The sequence below is a fragment of the Salvelinus namaycush genome, chromosome 14 (assembly GCF_016432855.1).
Source record: "Salvelinus namaycush isolate Seneca chromosome 14, SaNama_1.0, whole genome shotgun sequence".
Classification (NCBI taxonomy): Eukaryota; Metazoa; Chordata; class Actinopteri; order Salmoniformes; family Salmonidae; genus Salvelinus; species Salvelinus namaycush.
Window position 1 is genome coordinate 7,904,718 of NC_052320.1, and position 19,067 is coordinate 7,923,784.

Genomic DNA, 19,067 nt, shown 5'->3' on the forward strand with positions numbered 1-19,067 from the left:
AATAATTTCAGTATGAAGGTATGCATGAACTAAAATGACAAGAGAAACTGATGATGCACTACCCAATTTCGAAATTGCACCTTGTGCTTTCTACTATTACAACTTTCAGGAGTAAGTTTAACGCCGGACTGAGTTCCCCCTGCCAACCCCACTGCTGTAGAGTACACTACACTGTACACGACATTAACGTATTACTGCATAATACAACACGGTATTAACACAACATTAACGTATTACTACATAATACGACACGGCATTTACGTATTACTGCATAATACAACACGGCATTAACGTATTACTGCATAAAACAACACAGCATTAACGTATTACTGCATAAAACAACACAGCATTAACGTATTACCGCATAAAACAACACGGCATTAACGTATTACTGCATAATACAACACGGCATTAACGTATTACCGCATAAAACAACACGGCATTAACGTATTACTGCATAAAACAACACAGCATTAACATATTACCGCATAAAACAACACGGCATTAACGTATTACCGCATAAAACAACACGGCATTAACGTATTACTGCATAAAACAACACGGCATTAACGTATTACTGCATAAAACAACACTGCATTAACGTATTACCGCATAAAACACCACGGCATTAACATATTACCGCATAACACAACACGGCATTAACGTATTACTGCATAAAACACCACTGCATTAACGTATTACTGCATAAAACACCACGAAATTAACATATTACCGCATAAAACAACACGGCATTAACATATTACCGCATAACACAACACGGCATTAACGTATTACTGCATAAAACACCACTGCATCAACGTATTACCGCATGAAACACGGCATTAACATATTACCGCATAACACAACACGGCATCAACGTATTACCGCATGAAACACGGCATTAACGTATTACCGCATAAAACAACACGGCATTAACGTATTACTGCATAAAACAACACGGCATTAACGTATTACTGCATAAAACAACACTGCATCAACGTATTACCGCATGAAACACGGCATTAACGTATTACCGCATAAAACAACACGGCATTAACGTATTACTGCATAAAACAACACGGCATTAACGTATTACTGCATAAAACAACACTGCATTAACGTATTACCGCATAAAACACCACGGCATTAACATATTACCGCATAACACAACACGGCATTAACGTATTACTGCATAAAACACCACTGCATTAACGTATTACTGCATAAAACACCACGACATTAACATATTACCGCATAAAACAACACGGCATTAACATATTACCGCATAACACAACACGGCATCAACGTATTACCGCATAAAACACCACGGCATTAACATATTACCGCATAACACAACACGGCATTAACGTATTACTGCATAAAACACCACTGCATTAACGTATTACTGCATAAAACACCACGACATTAACATATTACCGCATAAAACAACACGGCATTAACATATTACCGCATAACACAACACGGCATTAACGTATTACTGCATAAAACACCACGGCATCAACGTATTACCGCATGAAACACGGCATTAACATATTACCGCATAAAACAACACGGCATTAACATATTACCGCATAAAACACCACGGCATTAACGTATTACTGCATAACACAACACGGCATTAACGTATTACTGCATAAAACACCACGGCATCAACATATTACCGCATAAAACACCACGGCATCAACGTATTACCGCATGAAACACGGCATTAACGTATTACCGCATAAAACAACACGGCATTAACATATTACCGCATAAAACAACACGGCATCAACGTATTACTGCATAAAACACCACGGCATTAACATATTACCGCATAAAACAACACGGCATCAACGTATTACCGCATGAAACACGGCATTAACGTATTACTGCATAAAACACCACAACACAGCATTTCCGTATTACTGCATAATACAACACGGCATTAACGTATTACTGCACGATACAACACAACACAAAACCACAAGGCATACTGTTGCATATGTTGTTGACATTCAGGTGGGACTGAATGTTTCCATACCTACTATAGTGGGACATTTATTAACAGCACAGCCTCAATCAAATAAAATCAAACTTTATTTATATAGTACATTTCTTACAACAAATGCATTTCAAGGTGCTTAACAAATACAAATAATCAAAGGTGAGAGAGATAAAACACAAAATGTTTAGTTAAAATAGACACGAATAAAATGTTGAATTAAGAGAAATTAAAATAGTAATGCATGCATCACTGCATACTAGTACGGTACAGAAGCAGCATTATACCACATATGTTGAAATATGTGCTCTCCAGAGGGTAGTGAGGTCTGCACAACGCATCACCGGGGGCAAACTACCTGCCCTCCATGACACCTACACCACCCGATGTCACAGGAAGGCCATAAAGATCATCAAGGACAACAACCACCCGAGCCACTACCTGTTCACCCCGCTATCATCCAGAAGGCGAGGTCAGTACAGGTGCATCAAAGCAGGGACCGAGAGACTGAAAAACAGCTTCTATCTCAAGGCCATCAGACTGTTAAACAGCCACCACTAACATTTAGTGGCCGCTGCCAACATACTGACTCAACTCCAGCCACTTTAATAATGGGAATTGATGGAAATTATGTAAAAATGTATCACTAGCCACTTTAAACAATGCCACTTAATATAATGTTTACATACCCTACATTACTCATCTCATATGTATATGTATATACTGTACTCTATATCATCTACTGCATCTTGCCATCTTTATGTAATACATGTATCACTAGCCACTTTAAACTATGCCACTTTATGTTTACATACCCTATATTACTCATCTCATATGTATAGACTGTACTCTATACCATCTACTGCATCTTGCCTATGCAGTTCTGTACCATCACTCATTCATATATCTTTATGTACATATTCTTATCCCTTTACACTTGCGTGTATAAGGTAGTAGTTGTGTAATTGTTAGGTTAGATTACTTGTTGGTTATTACTGCATTGTCGGAACTAGAAGCACAAGCATTTCGCTACACTCGCATTAACATCTGCTAACCATGTGTATGTGACAAATAACATTTGATTTGATATGAAATGGGACATGAAATGGGGCAGGTAGCCTAGTGGTTAGAGCGTTGGGCCAGTTACCATAAAGGTTGCTGGATCAAATCCCCGAGCTGACAAGGTATAAATCTGTCGTTCTGCCCCTGAACAAGGCAGTTTACCCACTGTTCCCTGGTAGGCCGACATTGTAAATAAGAATTTGTTCTTAACTGACTTGCCTAGTTATAGAAAGGTTCAATTAAAAAAATTATTAAAAAAATGTCTTCTTCATAGAATAGAAGAGAATGGAATACAATTAAAAATAATACAATATATATTTCCATACCGACTACAATGATGGACCCGCTGGCCTCAACCCTGTCCAGGTTGGTGATGACCTCACAGGTGTAAACACCCTCGTCTTCTGTCTGCACATTGGCCACAATAAGGTCTGGGCCCTCAAATGTGTACCTGGAAATAATGTATTCTTGGTCATGATCGTGATTGAGATCATCGTCATCCTCATTACACACAAACAGCCTTCACGGACACAGACATAAAGTAAATATGTCCTTACTTGTCCTCGGCGTATGACTGAAAGAGTTTCTGTCCGCTCCTCTTCCACTGAATGTGTGGAGGGGTCAGTTTGGGGTCCACCTGTGCCAGGCAGGTAAAGATGGCCGTCTTACCAGGCTGAACACGCAGAGACCCAGGAGGAGACAGGATCACTGTCCTGTCTGAGAGAGAGAGATATGAGGAGAGAGAGCGGGAGAGAGAGAGAAGGAGGGGAGGGTTACAGAGACGGGTGCAGGCAGGGTTTGAGGTGTGTGTGTGTGTGTGTGTGTGTGTGTGGGGGGGGGGGGGGGGGGGTTCATGGCCTACTCACTCAGCACATCCAGGTCAGCGTTGATTGACAGGTTGGTGTTGCTAACGGAGCAGGTGTACAGGCCCTCATCGCCGTGGGAGACGTTGGTGATCTGGAGGTTTCCATTGGTCAGCAGGTTAACCCTGGGCTCAGCCAGTAGAGAAGCGCTGCCAGTCCTCTCCCTGGATAGGAAATACAGAGATACACTGATTACACAGAAAACACAGCCAGAGAGGGTGGGAAACCCAGACCCTCATTAAGCAGCCTAAAGGCAGGATTTTGTCTGACTGGTTGTCAATGGAGACACATTCCTTCCTTAATGGAAGACTATCTGAATCTAATTAAACAAGCTAGTTTCTTAGAATAGAATAGAATATAACACAATATATACTCATACAGGTGTGTGTCTTACCATGTTACTTTAGGTCTGGGAGAGCCGAAGGTCTGACACTGCAGTACAGCCTTCTGTCCCTCTGTGAAGTTGTACTTCTGTCCGTCGGCATTCAGGATCTGAGGAGGCAGTTCTGGAACAGGATACAAGGTTTAGGTTTATCAATGTGACATATTTATTGTTAACACATACACACAACACACATACACACAGCTCCCCCTCACCGATGACGAAGATGTAGGTATTGACTAGGATGGTTCCATGTTTGTTGTGGGCCTGACACTGGTAGACTGCTGTATCAGTGAAGACCACATCTCTCAGAATCAGAGTTTCATCTCTCACAGTACGCCTGGGGGTTGAGTCTATGTCTGGGGAGAAACACACACACATTACAGCAAGTCATCACAGCATCCTACCAAAGCACAATACTGACTGGCATATTCATGAGAAGAAAATGACATTTGAAGTTACATTTTTAGAGTTGATAATAGCCGAAAGACAAAAAGATTTTAATTTGTCCTATGCACATCAGTAGCAGGTGTAATATGCTGAGTTTGCTCTTAAACCTTGTTAATGCAAAGGTCAACTGTATGTGTAAGAGTAACGTGCGTTATTCCACACCTGTGATGGGTTTTCCATTGATGCTCCAGGCGACAGCAGGAGACGGGATGCCATCAGCCTGACAGTCCAGTCTCACCGTCTCTCCTGGGGCATAGAGCTGGCTTACTGGCTCCTTGGTCCAGTACGGAGCCGCTGCGCAACAAACGGCACAGCATTATACACAACATTATGATACACAACGTTATGATACACGACACAAACCATCAATAGGCAATTAGTTAGACAGCATAGACGACAACAGACAGCATAGACAACAACAGACAGCATAGACAACAACAGACAGCATAGACGACAACAGACAGCATAGACGACAACAGACAGCATAGACGACAACAGACAGCATAGACGACGACAGACAGCATAGACGACGACAGACAGCATAGACAACGACAGACAGCATAGACAACGACAGACAGCATAGACCACAACAGACAGCATAGACCACAACAGACAGCATAGACCACAACAGACAGCATAGACAACGACAGACAGCATAGACAACGACAGACAGCATAGACAACAACAGACAGCATAGACCACAACAGACAGCATAGACCACAACAGACAGCATAGACCACAACAGACAGCATAGACCACAACAGACAGCATAGACAACAACAGACAGCATAGACAACAACAGACAGCATAGACGACAACAGACAGCATAGACAACGACAGACAGCATAGACAACGACAGACAGCATAGACAACGACAGACAGCATAGACAACAACAGACAGCATAGACAACAACAGACAGCATAGACAACAACAGACAGCATAGACCACAACAGACAGCATAGACCACAACAGACAGCATAGACAACAACAGACATCATGGACAACAACAGACAGCATAGACAACAACAGACAGCATTGAACACAACAGACAGCATAGACAACAGACAGCATATTCAACAACAGACAGCATAGAACACAACAGACATCATGGACAACAACAGACATCATGGACAACAACAGACAGCATAGAACACAACAGACAACAACAGACAGCATAGACAACAACAGACATCATGGAACACAACAGACATCATGGACAACAACAGACATCATGGACAACAACAGACAGCATAGAACACAACAGACAGCATAGACAACAACAGACAGCATAGACAACAACAGACAGCATAGAACACAACAGACATCATGGACAACAACAGACAGCATGGACAACAACAGACAGCATAGAACACAACAGACAGCATAGAACACAACAGACATCATGGACAACAACAGACAGCATAGACAACAACAGACATCATGGACAACAACCGACAGCATAGACAACAACAGACAGCATAGACAACAACAGACAGCATGGACAACAACAGACAGCATGGACAACAACAAGCAGCATAGAACACAACAGACAGCATAGAACACAACAGACATCATGGACAACAACAGACAGCATAGAACACAACAGACAGCATAGAACACAACAGACAGCATAGACCACAACAGACAGCATAGAACACAACAGACAGCATAGAACACAGCAGACATCATGGACAACAACAGACAGCATAGACAACAACAGACAGCATAGACGACAACAGACAGCATAGACAACAACAGACAGCATAGACAACAACAGACAGCATAGACAACAACAGACAGCATAGACAACAACAGACAGCATAGACCACAACAGACAGCATAGACCACAACAGACAGCATAGACCACAACAGACAGCATAGACAACAACAGACAGCATAGACAACAACAGACATCATGGACAACAACAGACAGCATAGACAACAGACAGCATAGAACACAACAGACAGCATAGACAACAGACAGCATAGACAACAACAGACAGCATAGAACACAACAGACATCATGGACAACAACAGACATCATGGACAACAACAGACAGCATAGAACACAACAGACAGCATAGACAACAACAGACAGCATAGACAACAACAGACATCATGGAACACAACAGACATAATGGACAACAACAGACAGCATAGACAACAACAGACAGCATAGAACACAACAGACAGCATAGACAACAACAGACAGCATAGACAACAACAGACAGCATAGAACACAACAGACATCATGGACAACAACAGACAGCATGGACAACAACAGACAGCATAGAACACAACAGACATCATGGACAACAACAGACAGCATAGACAACAACAGACAGCATAGAACACAACAGACATCATGGACAACAACCGACAGCATAGACAACAACAGACAGCATAGACAACAACAGACAGCATGGACAACAACAGACAGCATGGACAACAACAAGCAGCATGGACAACAACAAGCAGCATAGAACACAACAGACAGCATAGAACACAACAGACATCATGGACAACAACAGACAGCATAGAACACAACAGACAGCATAGACCACAACAGACAGCATAGAACACAACAGACAGCATAGAACACAGCAGACATCATGGACAACAACAGACAGCATAGACACCAACAGACAGCACGGACAACAACAGACATAATGGACAACAACAGACAGCATAGACAACAACAGACAGCATAGAACACAACAGACAGCATAGACAACAACAGACAGCATAGACAACAACAGACAGCATAGAACACAACAGACATCATGGACAACAACAGACAGCATGGACAACAACAGACAGCATAGAACACAACAGACATCATGGACAACAACAGACAGCATAGACAACAACAGACAGCATAGAACACAACAGACATCATGGACAACAACAGACAGCATAGAACACAACAGACAGCATAGACCACAACAGACAGCATAGAACACAACAGACAGCATAGAACACAGCAGACATCATGGACAACAACAGACAGCATAGACACCAACAGACAGCACGGACAACAACAGACATCATGGACAACAACAGACAGCATGGACAACAACAGACAGCATGGACCACAACAGACAGCATAGACCACAACAGACAGCATAGACCACAACAGACAGCATAGACCACAACAGACAGCATAGACCACAACAGACAGCATAGACAACAACAGACAGCATAGACAACAACAGACATCATGGACAACAACAGACAGCATAGACAACAACAGACAGCATTGAACACAACAGACAGCATAGACAACAGACAGCATAGACAACAACAGACAGCATAGAACACAACAGACATCATGGACAACAACAGACATCATGGACAACAACAGACAGCATAGAACACAACAGACAGCATAGACAACAACAGACAGCATAGACAACAACAGACATCATGGAACACAACAGACATCATGGACAACAACAGACAGCATAGACAACAACAGACAGCATAGAACACAACAGACAGCATAGACAACAACAGACAGCATAGACAACAACAGACAGCATAGAACACAACAGACATCATGGACAACAACAGACAGCATGGACAACAACAGACAGCATAGAACACAACAGACATCATGGACAACAACCGACAGCATAGACAACAACAGACAGCATAGACAACAACAGACAGCATGGACAACAACAGACAGCATGGACAACAACAAGCAGCATAGAACACAACAGACAGCATAGAACACAACAGACATCATGGACAACAACAGACAGCATAGAACACAACAGACAGCATAGACCACAACAGACAGCATAGAACACAACAGACAGCATAGAACACAGCAGACATCATGGACAACAACAGACAGCATAGACACCAACAGACAGCACGGACAACAACAGACATCATGGACAACAACAGACATCATGGACAACAACATGCAGCATAGACACCAACAGACAGCACGGACAACAACAGACAACATGCACCACAACAGACATCATGGACAACAACATGCAGCATAGACCACAACAGACAGCATAGACAACAACAGACATCATGGACAACAACATGCAGCATAGACAACAACAGACAGCATAGACAACAACAGACAGCATAGACAACAACAGAAATCATGGACAACAACAGAAATCATGGACAACAACAGACAGCATAGAACACAACAGACAGTATAGACAACAATGTTATACATCACATAGAAAAGCATCAATAGACAACAACAGTATGACACACAACAAGATCATGCGTACTGTAACGCATGAGGGTATAGTGGAAAACACATCAACACACAACCACAGCAGTAACCTTAGCAGGTAAACGAGAGAAGAAACAGTGTGTGTGTGTGTTGTCTTGTTTACCTTCGACGCTAACGGTGTAGGTGTGTGTGACCTTGCCCTGTGAGTTGCTGGCTGAACACTGGTACTCTCCCCCGTCACTATCTGAGATGTTACTGATGCGCAGCAGACGGTCAGACAGATGTCTGGAAGTACGGGACTCGGACAGCTGACCGTCCTTCCTCACCCACTGGACTGTAGGGGTAGGGCTGGAAGGGGAGGGAGAGCGAGGAGGGAGGGGGGATGGTGGAGCCAAAAGGGGGAGTGGAGGGAGGGAGAGGGGGAGTGGAGGGAGGGAGGGGGGAAGGAAGGGAAAGACAGAAAGAGAGGAAGAAAGAGGGGGAGAGGGAGCGAAAAAGAGGCAAGATAGGTCAAGAGGAACATCTAACATCTAACAGGCTCGCTTTGATTGACCTAGCCATGCCTGTGCACAGACAGAGAGAGAGTTAGACTTACAGGCCCTGGACGATGCACTCCAGCTCCAGGCTCTGGCCCCGGAGGGCGTGGTAAGTGCTGTGGGTGCCTGAGGGCCTCATCATCTGGGGCCTCCGGCTCCGAACCACTGAGTTAGCTGGAGAGAGAGGGGGAGAGAGAGGGAGGGAGGGGGAGAGAGAGAGCGGGAGGGGGGGAGAGAGCGGGAGAGAGAGAGACAGAGACAGAAACAGAGGTTCATACAGTGGTAGAAAATGTAAAAGTAAAGATACATTTACATTTACATTTAAGTCATTTAGCAGACGCTCTTATCCAGAGCGACTTACAAATTGGTGCATTCACCTTATGATATCCAGTGGAACAACCACTTTACAATAGTGCATCTAAATCATACGTTGATAGAAAATTACTAAAGTAAAAGTAAAAATCACCCAGTAAAATACTACTTGAGTAAAAGTCTGAAAGTATTTGGTTTTAAATATACACTGAACAAAAATATGAAAGTAACATGTGAAGTGTTGGTCCCATGTTTCATGATCTGAAATTAAAAGATCCCAAAAATGTTTCATACCCACAAAAAGCATATTTTTCTCAAATGTTGTGCACAAATTTGTTTACATCCCTGTTAGTGAGCATTCTCTGTTGACAACATAATCCATCCACCTGACAGGTGTGGCATATCAAGAAGCTGATTGAACAGCATGATCATGACACAGGTGCAGCTGAGGAGTATTTCTGTCTGTAATAAAACCCTTTTGTGGGGAAAAACTAATTCTGATTGGCTGGGCCTGGCTCCCCAATGGGTGGGCCTGGCTGTCAAGTGTGTGGGCCTATACCTTCCAAGGCCCACAGATGGCTGCACCCATGTCCAGTCATGTGAAATCCATAGATTAGGGCTTAATTTATTTATTTAATTGGACTGATTTCCTTATATGAACTGTAACTCGTAAAATCGTTGAAATTGTTGCATGTTGCATTTATATTTTTGTTCAGTATACTTAAGTATTAACAGTAAAAGTAGGCTAAATGCCATAAATAATTTCAAATTACACATTGAGCCAACCAGACAGCATGATTTTCTTGTTTTTTTAAATTTACGGATAGCCAGGGGCACACTCCAATACTCAGACATAATTTACAAACAAATAATTTGTGTTTAGTGAGTCTGTCAGATCAGAGGCAGGGGATGACCAGGGATGTTCTCTTGATAAGTGTGTTTAGTGAGTCTGCCAGATCAGAGGCAGGGGATGACCAGGGATGTTCTCTTGATAAGTGTGTTTAGTGAGTCTGCCAGATCAGAGGCAGGGGATGACCAGGGATGTTCTCTTGATAAGTGTGGGAATTGGAACATTTTCATGTCCTGCTAAGCATTTGAAATGTAACGAGTATTTTGGGGTGTCAGGGAAAATGTATGTGAGTAAAAAGAACATTATTTTCTTGTCATCTATGTTCATTAGCCACACTACTGTAGGCAACACTACAGATATCTGACATGCTCCTATACCCCCAGGTGGCCTTGGCTTGGGTTACGGTCCCATCAGTGTCTCTGTTCATCAATGTCAAAGTGGCTTCTTAACTAACATGTGGGGAGGGGTTGAGACAACCTGTACTGTAGCTAACAAATGGCCTTCAGGTGCTATCGTATGTTACCATGGTGACTGACATTATTAGTGGTGACACATGGTCAGGGTGATTGACTCGTACTGCATTACCATGGTGACCAAGGTCAGTCTACATTGTGTTACCACGGTTACTGAGGTCTGTCTAGCTTAGTATTTACAGGTTGTAACAGTCAGGGTGATGGGTTCCTTAGAGAGTTTGGTTGGAGCGCTGAGGTGCTGGGCATTATAGGTGTAGTCATAACAGTTATAGTACTGCGTTACCATGGTGAGTGACGGTGTACTTACAGGTTGTAACAGTCAGGGTGATGGGTTCCTTAGAGAGGATGGTGCGAGCGCTGAGGTACTGGACGTTACAGGTGTAGTCAATACGGGTGTCATCGACGGTGACGTGAGAGAAGTAGAGGTTCCCGTCCCGACCCTGGGTTACACGATCATTTAGCTCAATGTGATGCATTCCTGGAGGGGAGTGGAGGGGGGGGGAGAAGAGAAGGAGGGGGGGAGGGGGAGTAGGGGGGAAGGGAGTGAGAGGAGAAGGAGCGGGGAGGGGGAGTAGGGGGGAGGGGAGTGAGAAGGAGGGAGAATATAGTTTATTTATGTTTTATTCAGCAAAAAGAAACCACCATGAAAAGTCAGATGGTCAAAGGAGATGGAGAGACAGATAAAGGATGAGTAAAACAGATAGACAGAGAGAGAGAGATACTCACGCTCGTCCATCCAGTGGATGACAGGAGGAACAGTGCTGAAGGGAGGGTTACATTTCAGTACCACACTCTCTCCTTCCTCCACCTTCTTTTTCACCTTCTGCTCTTTCTGCAGGGCCGGGGCGTCTGAAAGGGAGGCACAGAGCGATGTCAGTAATTCTTTAGTTGAGGCTGGTATCGTGCAGTATGTATTACTTGTTAAGAGCATGTATAATCCCTTATAATAGTTTCTTGTCAACTCAGAAAATGTATGTCAACTCATAACAAGTATGTCAACTCATAGCACGTATGTCAACTCATAACACCCATGTCAAATCATAACAAGTATGTCAAATCATAACAAGTATGTCAACTCAAAGCACGTATGTCAACTCATAGCACGTATGTCAACTCATAGCACGTATGTCAACTCATAACACCCATGTCGACTCATAACACCCATGTCGACTCATAACACCCATGCCGACTCATAACACCCATGTCGACTCATAACACCCATGTCGAATCATAACACCCATGCCGACTCATAACACCCATGCCGACTCATAACACCCATGCCGACTCATAACACCCATGCCGACTCATAACACCCATGCCGACTCATAACACCCATGCCGACTCATAACACCCATGCCGACTCATAACACCCATGTCGACTCATAACACCCATGTCGACTCATAACACCCATGTCGACTCATAACACCCATGTCGACTCATAACACCCATGTCGACTCATAACACGTATGTCGACATAACAGTGTTATACATGCTCGTGACAAGGCTTACAATGCAAAATACCTGTTGCCTTAGCCAAAGTGTTAATGATATAAGCTTTTTCAACACAAGTCAGAATGCAAGCAGTAGACCACTTGTTTACAGGCAAACTGCTGCAATGCACAAGAATTGAACGTTTAAGAATATGATAAATCTTCAAAGAGACAACAAGTTGCAGTGTTATATTCCAGAAGTAGGATGCTGAATGCTTTGTGAGTCATAGCATAATCTGTGTGTGTGCTCTCTTCTCTATTGTTCTCATCATTAATACTCCCAGCAGACCTAGCAGAGTAAAGATGTTGCTGTTCTGTTGCTGCACGATGTCAACTAGACCTCGTCGTCAGGGAAACTGAGAAGGAGGTTTCCGGAGAGAGAGAGAGCCGGAGATACAGGTAGAGTGTGTGTGTGTGTGTGTGTGTGTGTGTGTGTGTGTGTGTGTGTGTGTGTGTGTGTGTGTGTGTGTGTGTGTGTGTGTGTGTGAGAGAGAGTCAAATCAAATGTTATTGGTCACATACACATGGTTATTAGATGTTATTGCAAGTGTAGCGAAATGCTTGTGCTTCTAGTTCCGACCGTGCAGTAACATCTCACAAGTAATCTAACAATTTCACAACAACTACCTTATACACACAAGTGTAAAGGAATGAATAAGAATATGTACATATAAATATATGGATGAGCGATGGCCGTGTGGCATAGGCAAGATGCAGTAGATGGTATAGAGTACAGTATATACATATGAGATGAGTAATGTAGGGTATGTAAACATTATATAAAGTGGCATTGTTTAAAGTGACTAGTGATACATTTATTAAATCGAATTTTTTATTATTAAAGTGGCTAGAGATTGAGTCAGTATGTTGGCAGCAGCCACTCAATATGGGTGATGGCTGTTGAACAGTCTGATTGCCATGAGATAGAAGCTGTTTTTCAGTCTCTCGGTCCCTGCTTTGATGCACCTGTACTGACCTCGCCTTCTGGATGATAGCGGGGTGAACAGGCAGTGGCTCGGGTTGTTGTTGTCCTTGATGATCTTTTTGGCCTTCCTGTGACATCGGGTGGTGTAGGTGTCCTGGAGGGCAGGTAGTTTGCCCCCGGGGATGCGTTTTGCAGACCTCACTACCCTCTGGAGAGCTTTACGGTTGTGGGCGGAGCAGTTGCCGTACCAGGCGGTGATACAGCCCGACAGGATGCTCTCGATTGTGCATCTGTAAAAGTGTGTGAGTGTTTTCAGTGACAAGCCAAATTTCTTCAGCCTCCTGAGGTTGAAGAGGCGCTGTTGCGCCTTCTTCACCACGCTGTCTGTGTGGGTGGACAATTTCAGTTTGTCCGTGATGTGTACGCCGAGGAACTTAAAACTTTCCACCTTCTCCACTACTGTCCCGTCAATGTGGATAGGGAGGTGCTCCCTTTGCTGTTTCCTGAAGTCCACGATAATCTCCTTTGTTTTGTTGACGTTGAGTGTGAGGTTATTTTCCTGACACCACACTCAGAGGGCCCTCACCTCCTCCTTGTAGGCCGTCTCGTCGTTGTTGATAATCAAGCCTACCATTGTAGTGTCGTCTGCAAACTTGATGATTGCAGGTGACCGGAAACATGACCGAATACAAACAGTGTAGCTATTCCCTCCTCAAGGCAATCAAACAAGCTAAGCGTCAGTATAGAGACAAAGTAGAGTCGCAATTCAACGGCTCAGACACAAGAGGTATGTGGCAGGGTCTACAGTCAATCCCGGATTACAAAAAGAAAACCAGCCCCGTCGCGGACCAGGATGTCTTGCTCCCAGACAGATTAAACAACTTTTTTGCTCGCTTTGAGGACAATACAGTGCCACTGACTCGGCCCGCTACCAAAACCTGCGGACTCTCATTCACTGCAGCTGACGTGAGTAAAACATTTAAACGTGTTAACCCTCGCAAGGCTGCAGGCCCAGACGGCATCCCCAGCCGCGTCCTCAGGGCATGCGCAGACCAGCTGGCTGGTGTGTTTACGGACATATTCAATCAATCCTTATCCCAGTCTGCTGTTCCCACATGCTTCAAGAGGGCCACCATTGTTTCTGTTCCCAAGAAAGCTAAGGTAACTGAGCTAAATGACTACCGCCCCGTAGCACTCACTTCCATCATCATGAAGTGCTTTGAGAGACTAGTCAAGGACCATATCACCTCCACCCTACCTGACACCCTAGACCCACTCCAATTTGCTTACCGCCCCAATAGGTCCACAGACGACGCAATCGCAACCACACTGCACACTGCCCTAACCCATCTGGATAAGAGGAATAACTATGTGAGAATGCTGTTCATCGACTACAGCTCAGCATTTAACACCATAGTACCCTCCAAACTCGTCATCAAGCTCGAGACGCTGGGTCTCGACCCCGCCCTGTGCAACTGGGTACTGGACTTCCTGACGGGCCGCCCCCAGCTGGTGAGGGTAGGTAACAACATCTCCACCCCGCTGATCCTCAACACTGGGGCTCCACAAGGGTGCGTTCTGAGCCCTCTCCTGTACTCCCTGTTCACTCACGACTGCGTGGCCATGCATGCACAAAGACTTTTACCAGCAGCTGCATGATGTCTCAGCCTAGATATCCACACCTTGACACTAAAAACCTCTCAAGCCTAGAAAGATTTTGAAAGAAGTGATGGAAATGTTTTGGTTAACCTTGAAGTCCCTCACACAGTGTTACTTTGTTTCTCTGTGAGGGAGATTTCACAATGATTCATCTACTGATTGTCAGCAGCAGACACAAGCCATGAAATCTACTAATGTGCAAAAAAGGAAGAATGTTCAAGTTCCAAACTGTTCAAATCTCCACACTAGCGTAATACTAAAAAATCTATGTACTGGGGATGCACTCTAGCTGTTGTACTAGTATGGATATTGGAAACAAAGCATAGTTGGTGGTCATTGGAATGTTGGACTGGAGTTTCTGGTTTACTCACTCTCAGTGCTGAGCTGGACCTCGTTAGACACAGCAGTTCCTAATGCGTTATCAGCGTAGCAGCTGTATTTGCCCTTGTATTGGCTCATGGGGCCTGACACCACCTCGGTTTTCATGAAGGTTCCAGAACCCGGAGACACCGACAAGCCCGGGTCATTGGCAGGGATAAATTCTTCCCCATCTTTAGTCCAGCGGAAACTGAGAGAGGGAGGGAGCAGGAGAGCGAGATAAATAAAGAGAGAGGCAAAGAGAGAGTGAAGACATGGAGACAGAGTTAAAGCCACAGCTTAACCCTGCAATCAACTCTGTTTGACTAAAAGAAGAGGAAAGAATTTAATAGAGGAATGAGTCTGAGCCTTATGTACTGTCGTTTCAATATACATCTCTTCCTCTACAAATTGAGCTTTTTTTCCACCTAGTACAAGTAGAGACAAAATGACACAGTCCCTTGAGTGTAAAATTGCATGTTTCCCTTGCTGTAATAAGTGTAATGTCTGCTTCCAACTCACACCCTAAAACACATAGATCCCCTGAACGCAGCTCACTTTCCAGCCCACTTTCCAGCTTCCACTCTCAAACACATAGATCCCCTGAACGCAGCTCACTCTCCAGATCCCAATCACCTGAATTCTAATCACCTGTTCACACACCTGTATGTCATTATCACACACTATTTAGTTCAGTTCTTTGCATCCCATCACTGTGAGGTGTTGTTTGTTTTGTGACACACGTCTTTCTGAGCACTGGGTTTCCAGTGATTTACTCCTCCCATGTATAATAGTTGTTGCCTGCCTCACTAACGACGCCTGTACTTTAGCCTATCGGATTTCCTGTTATCTACCTATTGCCTGATCTCCCGGACGACGTTACTAGCCTTTTCCCTGCCTTTACTGTTACCTTTTTGGACCTCCTGTGTATGACCTTCTGCCTGCCCCTGGACCCAGCTACCTGCCTCCTCCTGTGTATGACCTTCTGCCTGCCCCTGGACCCAGCTACCTGCCTCCTCCTATGGTCCTTTGCAATAAACACCTGCTGCGCCCTGCGCTTGAAACCAGCTCTCTGTCTCTCATGTTCATTACAATAAGTAGTGGGAATACATTCCAAATAGCACACTATTCCCTACAAAGTGCACTACTTTTTACCAGTGCCCAGGTGAAAAGCAGTGCACTTTAAAGGTAACAGTGTGCCATTTGGAATGCAATCTGTGACTGTGAGGAGCTGTGCTCTCATGTAATTCTAATGGAACATTTCTAGATGTCTGAAAGACTACATGTCATGTTCCTTACAAAACAGTTAAGAAAAACAGATCTGTAGTTATAGCAGTGAGTTATACTGTAGTTATAGCAGTGAAGTGTGGTAATTGGGACACACTGCACTTTATATTAACTGCAGTTTTTTTCTAAGGGCTTGGTGTTAGGTTACTAACTCGGGAGAAGGGTTCCCTGATGCTTCGCAGGTCAGGAGGATGTCTTCAGCACCGAACACAGTGATGGACTCAGGCTGGGTGGTGATCACTGGGGGTTTCTTAACTGGATGGGAGAGACACAAATTTAGCACATACACACATACACATCGATAGATTTTTCACCTAGTTGGCTCAGGTATTCGAACCAGCAACCTTTTTGTTACTGGCCCAAATGCTCTTAACCGCTAGACTACCTGCCACCCCACACAGTCCTAAAGCCCATAGTCCTACTAACTACAGCCCACCACCCTACAGCTCAACTGTGCTACCTATATTCTGACTCACACAGGGGTTAATAGCCCACCAACTAGAACCGACAGTCCTACGGCCACTGACAGGAGCTGGCTCACAGAGGGAATCAGTGATAGCAGTCATTTCCATTTCCTGAAACATAATGGGGGAATGTATTCATTCATATCACTAAAGTCCCCCACGAGAATAGACGGAAATGGAGAGAGGGGGACGGGGAGAGAATGCATTGAGAACAGAGGAAAGTGATGGTGTATATTAATGCTAAGGAGACAGTAGTGTAATATATATATTACATTAGCTGAGTGGTAGAAAAGACAGGGCCTTGGGGATGAGAGGAGATAATGTAGAAAAAGATGAGTGATTCCTCTTTCTACTATTATGATGTACTGTTATGTTCATAAAACACCCACTATTATTCGACTCATAAAACCCTACATACTGGGCCGTGGTTCAGCGATAAAGAACATGGTAACTTTATCCAAAATGGCACCCTTTCCCTTAGGGCTCTGGTCAAAGGTGGTGCATTATATAGGGAACCATTTGGGACAATAGCCATATTCTATACATTCTCTGTTGCCATATGTTGTATGACTAGGGTTGCAAAGGTAATTTACCAAAGTTAACGGAATCTTCTATAATTTTGGTAGTTAACAGAAAATCTATGGCAATCTATCGTGACTTTGGTAATTTATACTTTAACTTAAAACATTTTTTTATTCTTATATAGTATTCACATAGTATTTCTAGTGGATATACCATATGGTTCTTGACATTATTTTGGCAAATCTTCTAACTATTGACTTTTTTCACAACTGCCACCAGTTTGACACCAAAACAATGACAACAAAACATATTAACATAGTAAAATAAATAAAAGTTATTAAAAATATATACAGTACCAGTCAAAAGTTTGGACACACCTACTCATTCAAGGGTTTTTCTTTATTTCATTTTTTTTGTTTGTTGAAGGTTTATATTTAGGTTTTACAACTTTGTCATTTTTTTTAATCATCTTCTTTCATATATTTTACATGTGATAAGGCCACACAGAGGGCCAGAGATCATTTCAGACACCTGTGATAATCTGAAGTACCCAAAAGGGCCCCTAGGTGTCTTATGATAAATTACATAAAATCCTTGACAGAAAAAAATGCTGGTAATTTACTGGTAAACTTTGTAAGTTTCCAGTAATATACCCTCCCTTTGCCACCTTATTTATGACGCCTGTTGGCTTTTCATGTTCAGTGTTTTCAGTATGTGGGCTGGAAAATTATGTCATCTTTTTTCAATTAGTTTTGCCAGTGTGAACTACATTCTCTAGAGGTCAATGGTACTTGTTGGTTGGGTTCTGATTTGACTCTGAATGAAAAAGACAGACCCAGTTTCAAGGATACATTTACATTATGTAACATGGGTAGGTAAATGGTCAAAGGAAGGCAGGAGATGAAGGGAGGAGAAATTGGGAGGTGGAAGGAGAAATGGAGGGAAGGATAGAGAGGAGGTACGAAAAGAGAGGCAGAGGGTGAGATGGAAGTAGGAGGGAGAGACAGAGAGAGACACAGAGGGAGAAACAGAGGTTTTAATATCATCACATATTGAGCATAGTCAGAACCTCATCACTACTTTCTCTGATCTGGCAGACACAAATTCTTTGTTTGTAAATTATGAGTGTTGGAGTGTGCCCCTGGCTATCCATAAATAAAAAAACAAGAACATCGTGCCGTCTGGGTTGCTTAATTTAATATAAGGAATGTGAAATTA

The 19,067-nt window shown here is 43.5% G+C and overlaps 1 protein-coding gene across 1 annotated transcript in view; it reads right to left on the minus strand.

Annotated features, from left to right (window-relative positions):
• The window catches only part of LOC120059590 (neural cell adhesion molecule L1-like), a 139,278-nt gene that overhangs the window by 32,770 nt on the left and 87,441 nt on the right, over nucleotides 1–19,067 (minus strand). The window contains exons 3-14 of the mRNA XM_039008721.1: nucleotides 17,016–17,118; nucleotides 15,591–15,787; nucleotides 11,871–11,993; nucleotides 11,452–11,622; nucleotides 9,569–9,683; nucleotides 9,137–9,321; nucleotides 4,925–5,056; nucleotides 4,528–4,671; nucleotides 4,325–4,436; nucleotides 3,934–4,094; nucleotides 3,625–3,784; nucleotides 3,394–3,518 (exon numbers count right to left, since the gene is read on the minus strand). Of these exons, the coding sequence (XP_038864649.1) occupies nucleotides 3,394–3,518; nucleotides 3,625–3,784; nucleotides 3,934–4,094; nucleotides 4,325–4,436; nucleotides 4,528–4,671; nucleotides 4,925–5,056; nucleotides 9,137–9,321; nucleotides 9,569–9,683; nucleotides 11,452–11,622; nucleotides 11,871–11,993; nucleotides 15,591–15,787; nucleotides 17,016–17,118 (1,728 nt within the window). The remainder of the gene's footprint in view (nucleotides 1–3,393; nucleotides 3,519–3,624; nucleotides 3,785–3,933; nucleotides 4,095–4,324; nucleotides 4,437–4,527; nucleotides 4,672–4,924; nucleotides 5,057–9,136; nucleotides 9,322–9,568; nucleotides 9,684–11,451; nucleotides 11,623–11,870; nucleotides 11,994–15,590; nucleotides 15,788–17,015; nucleotides 17,119–19,067) is intronic.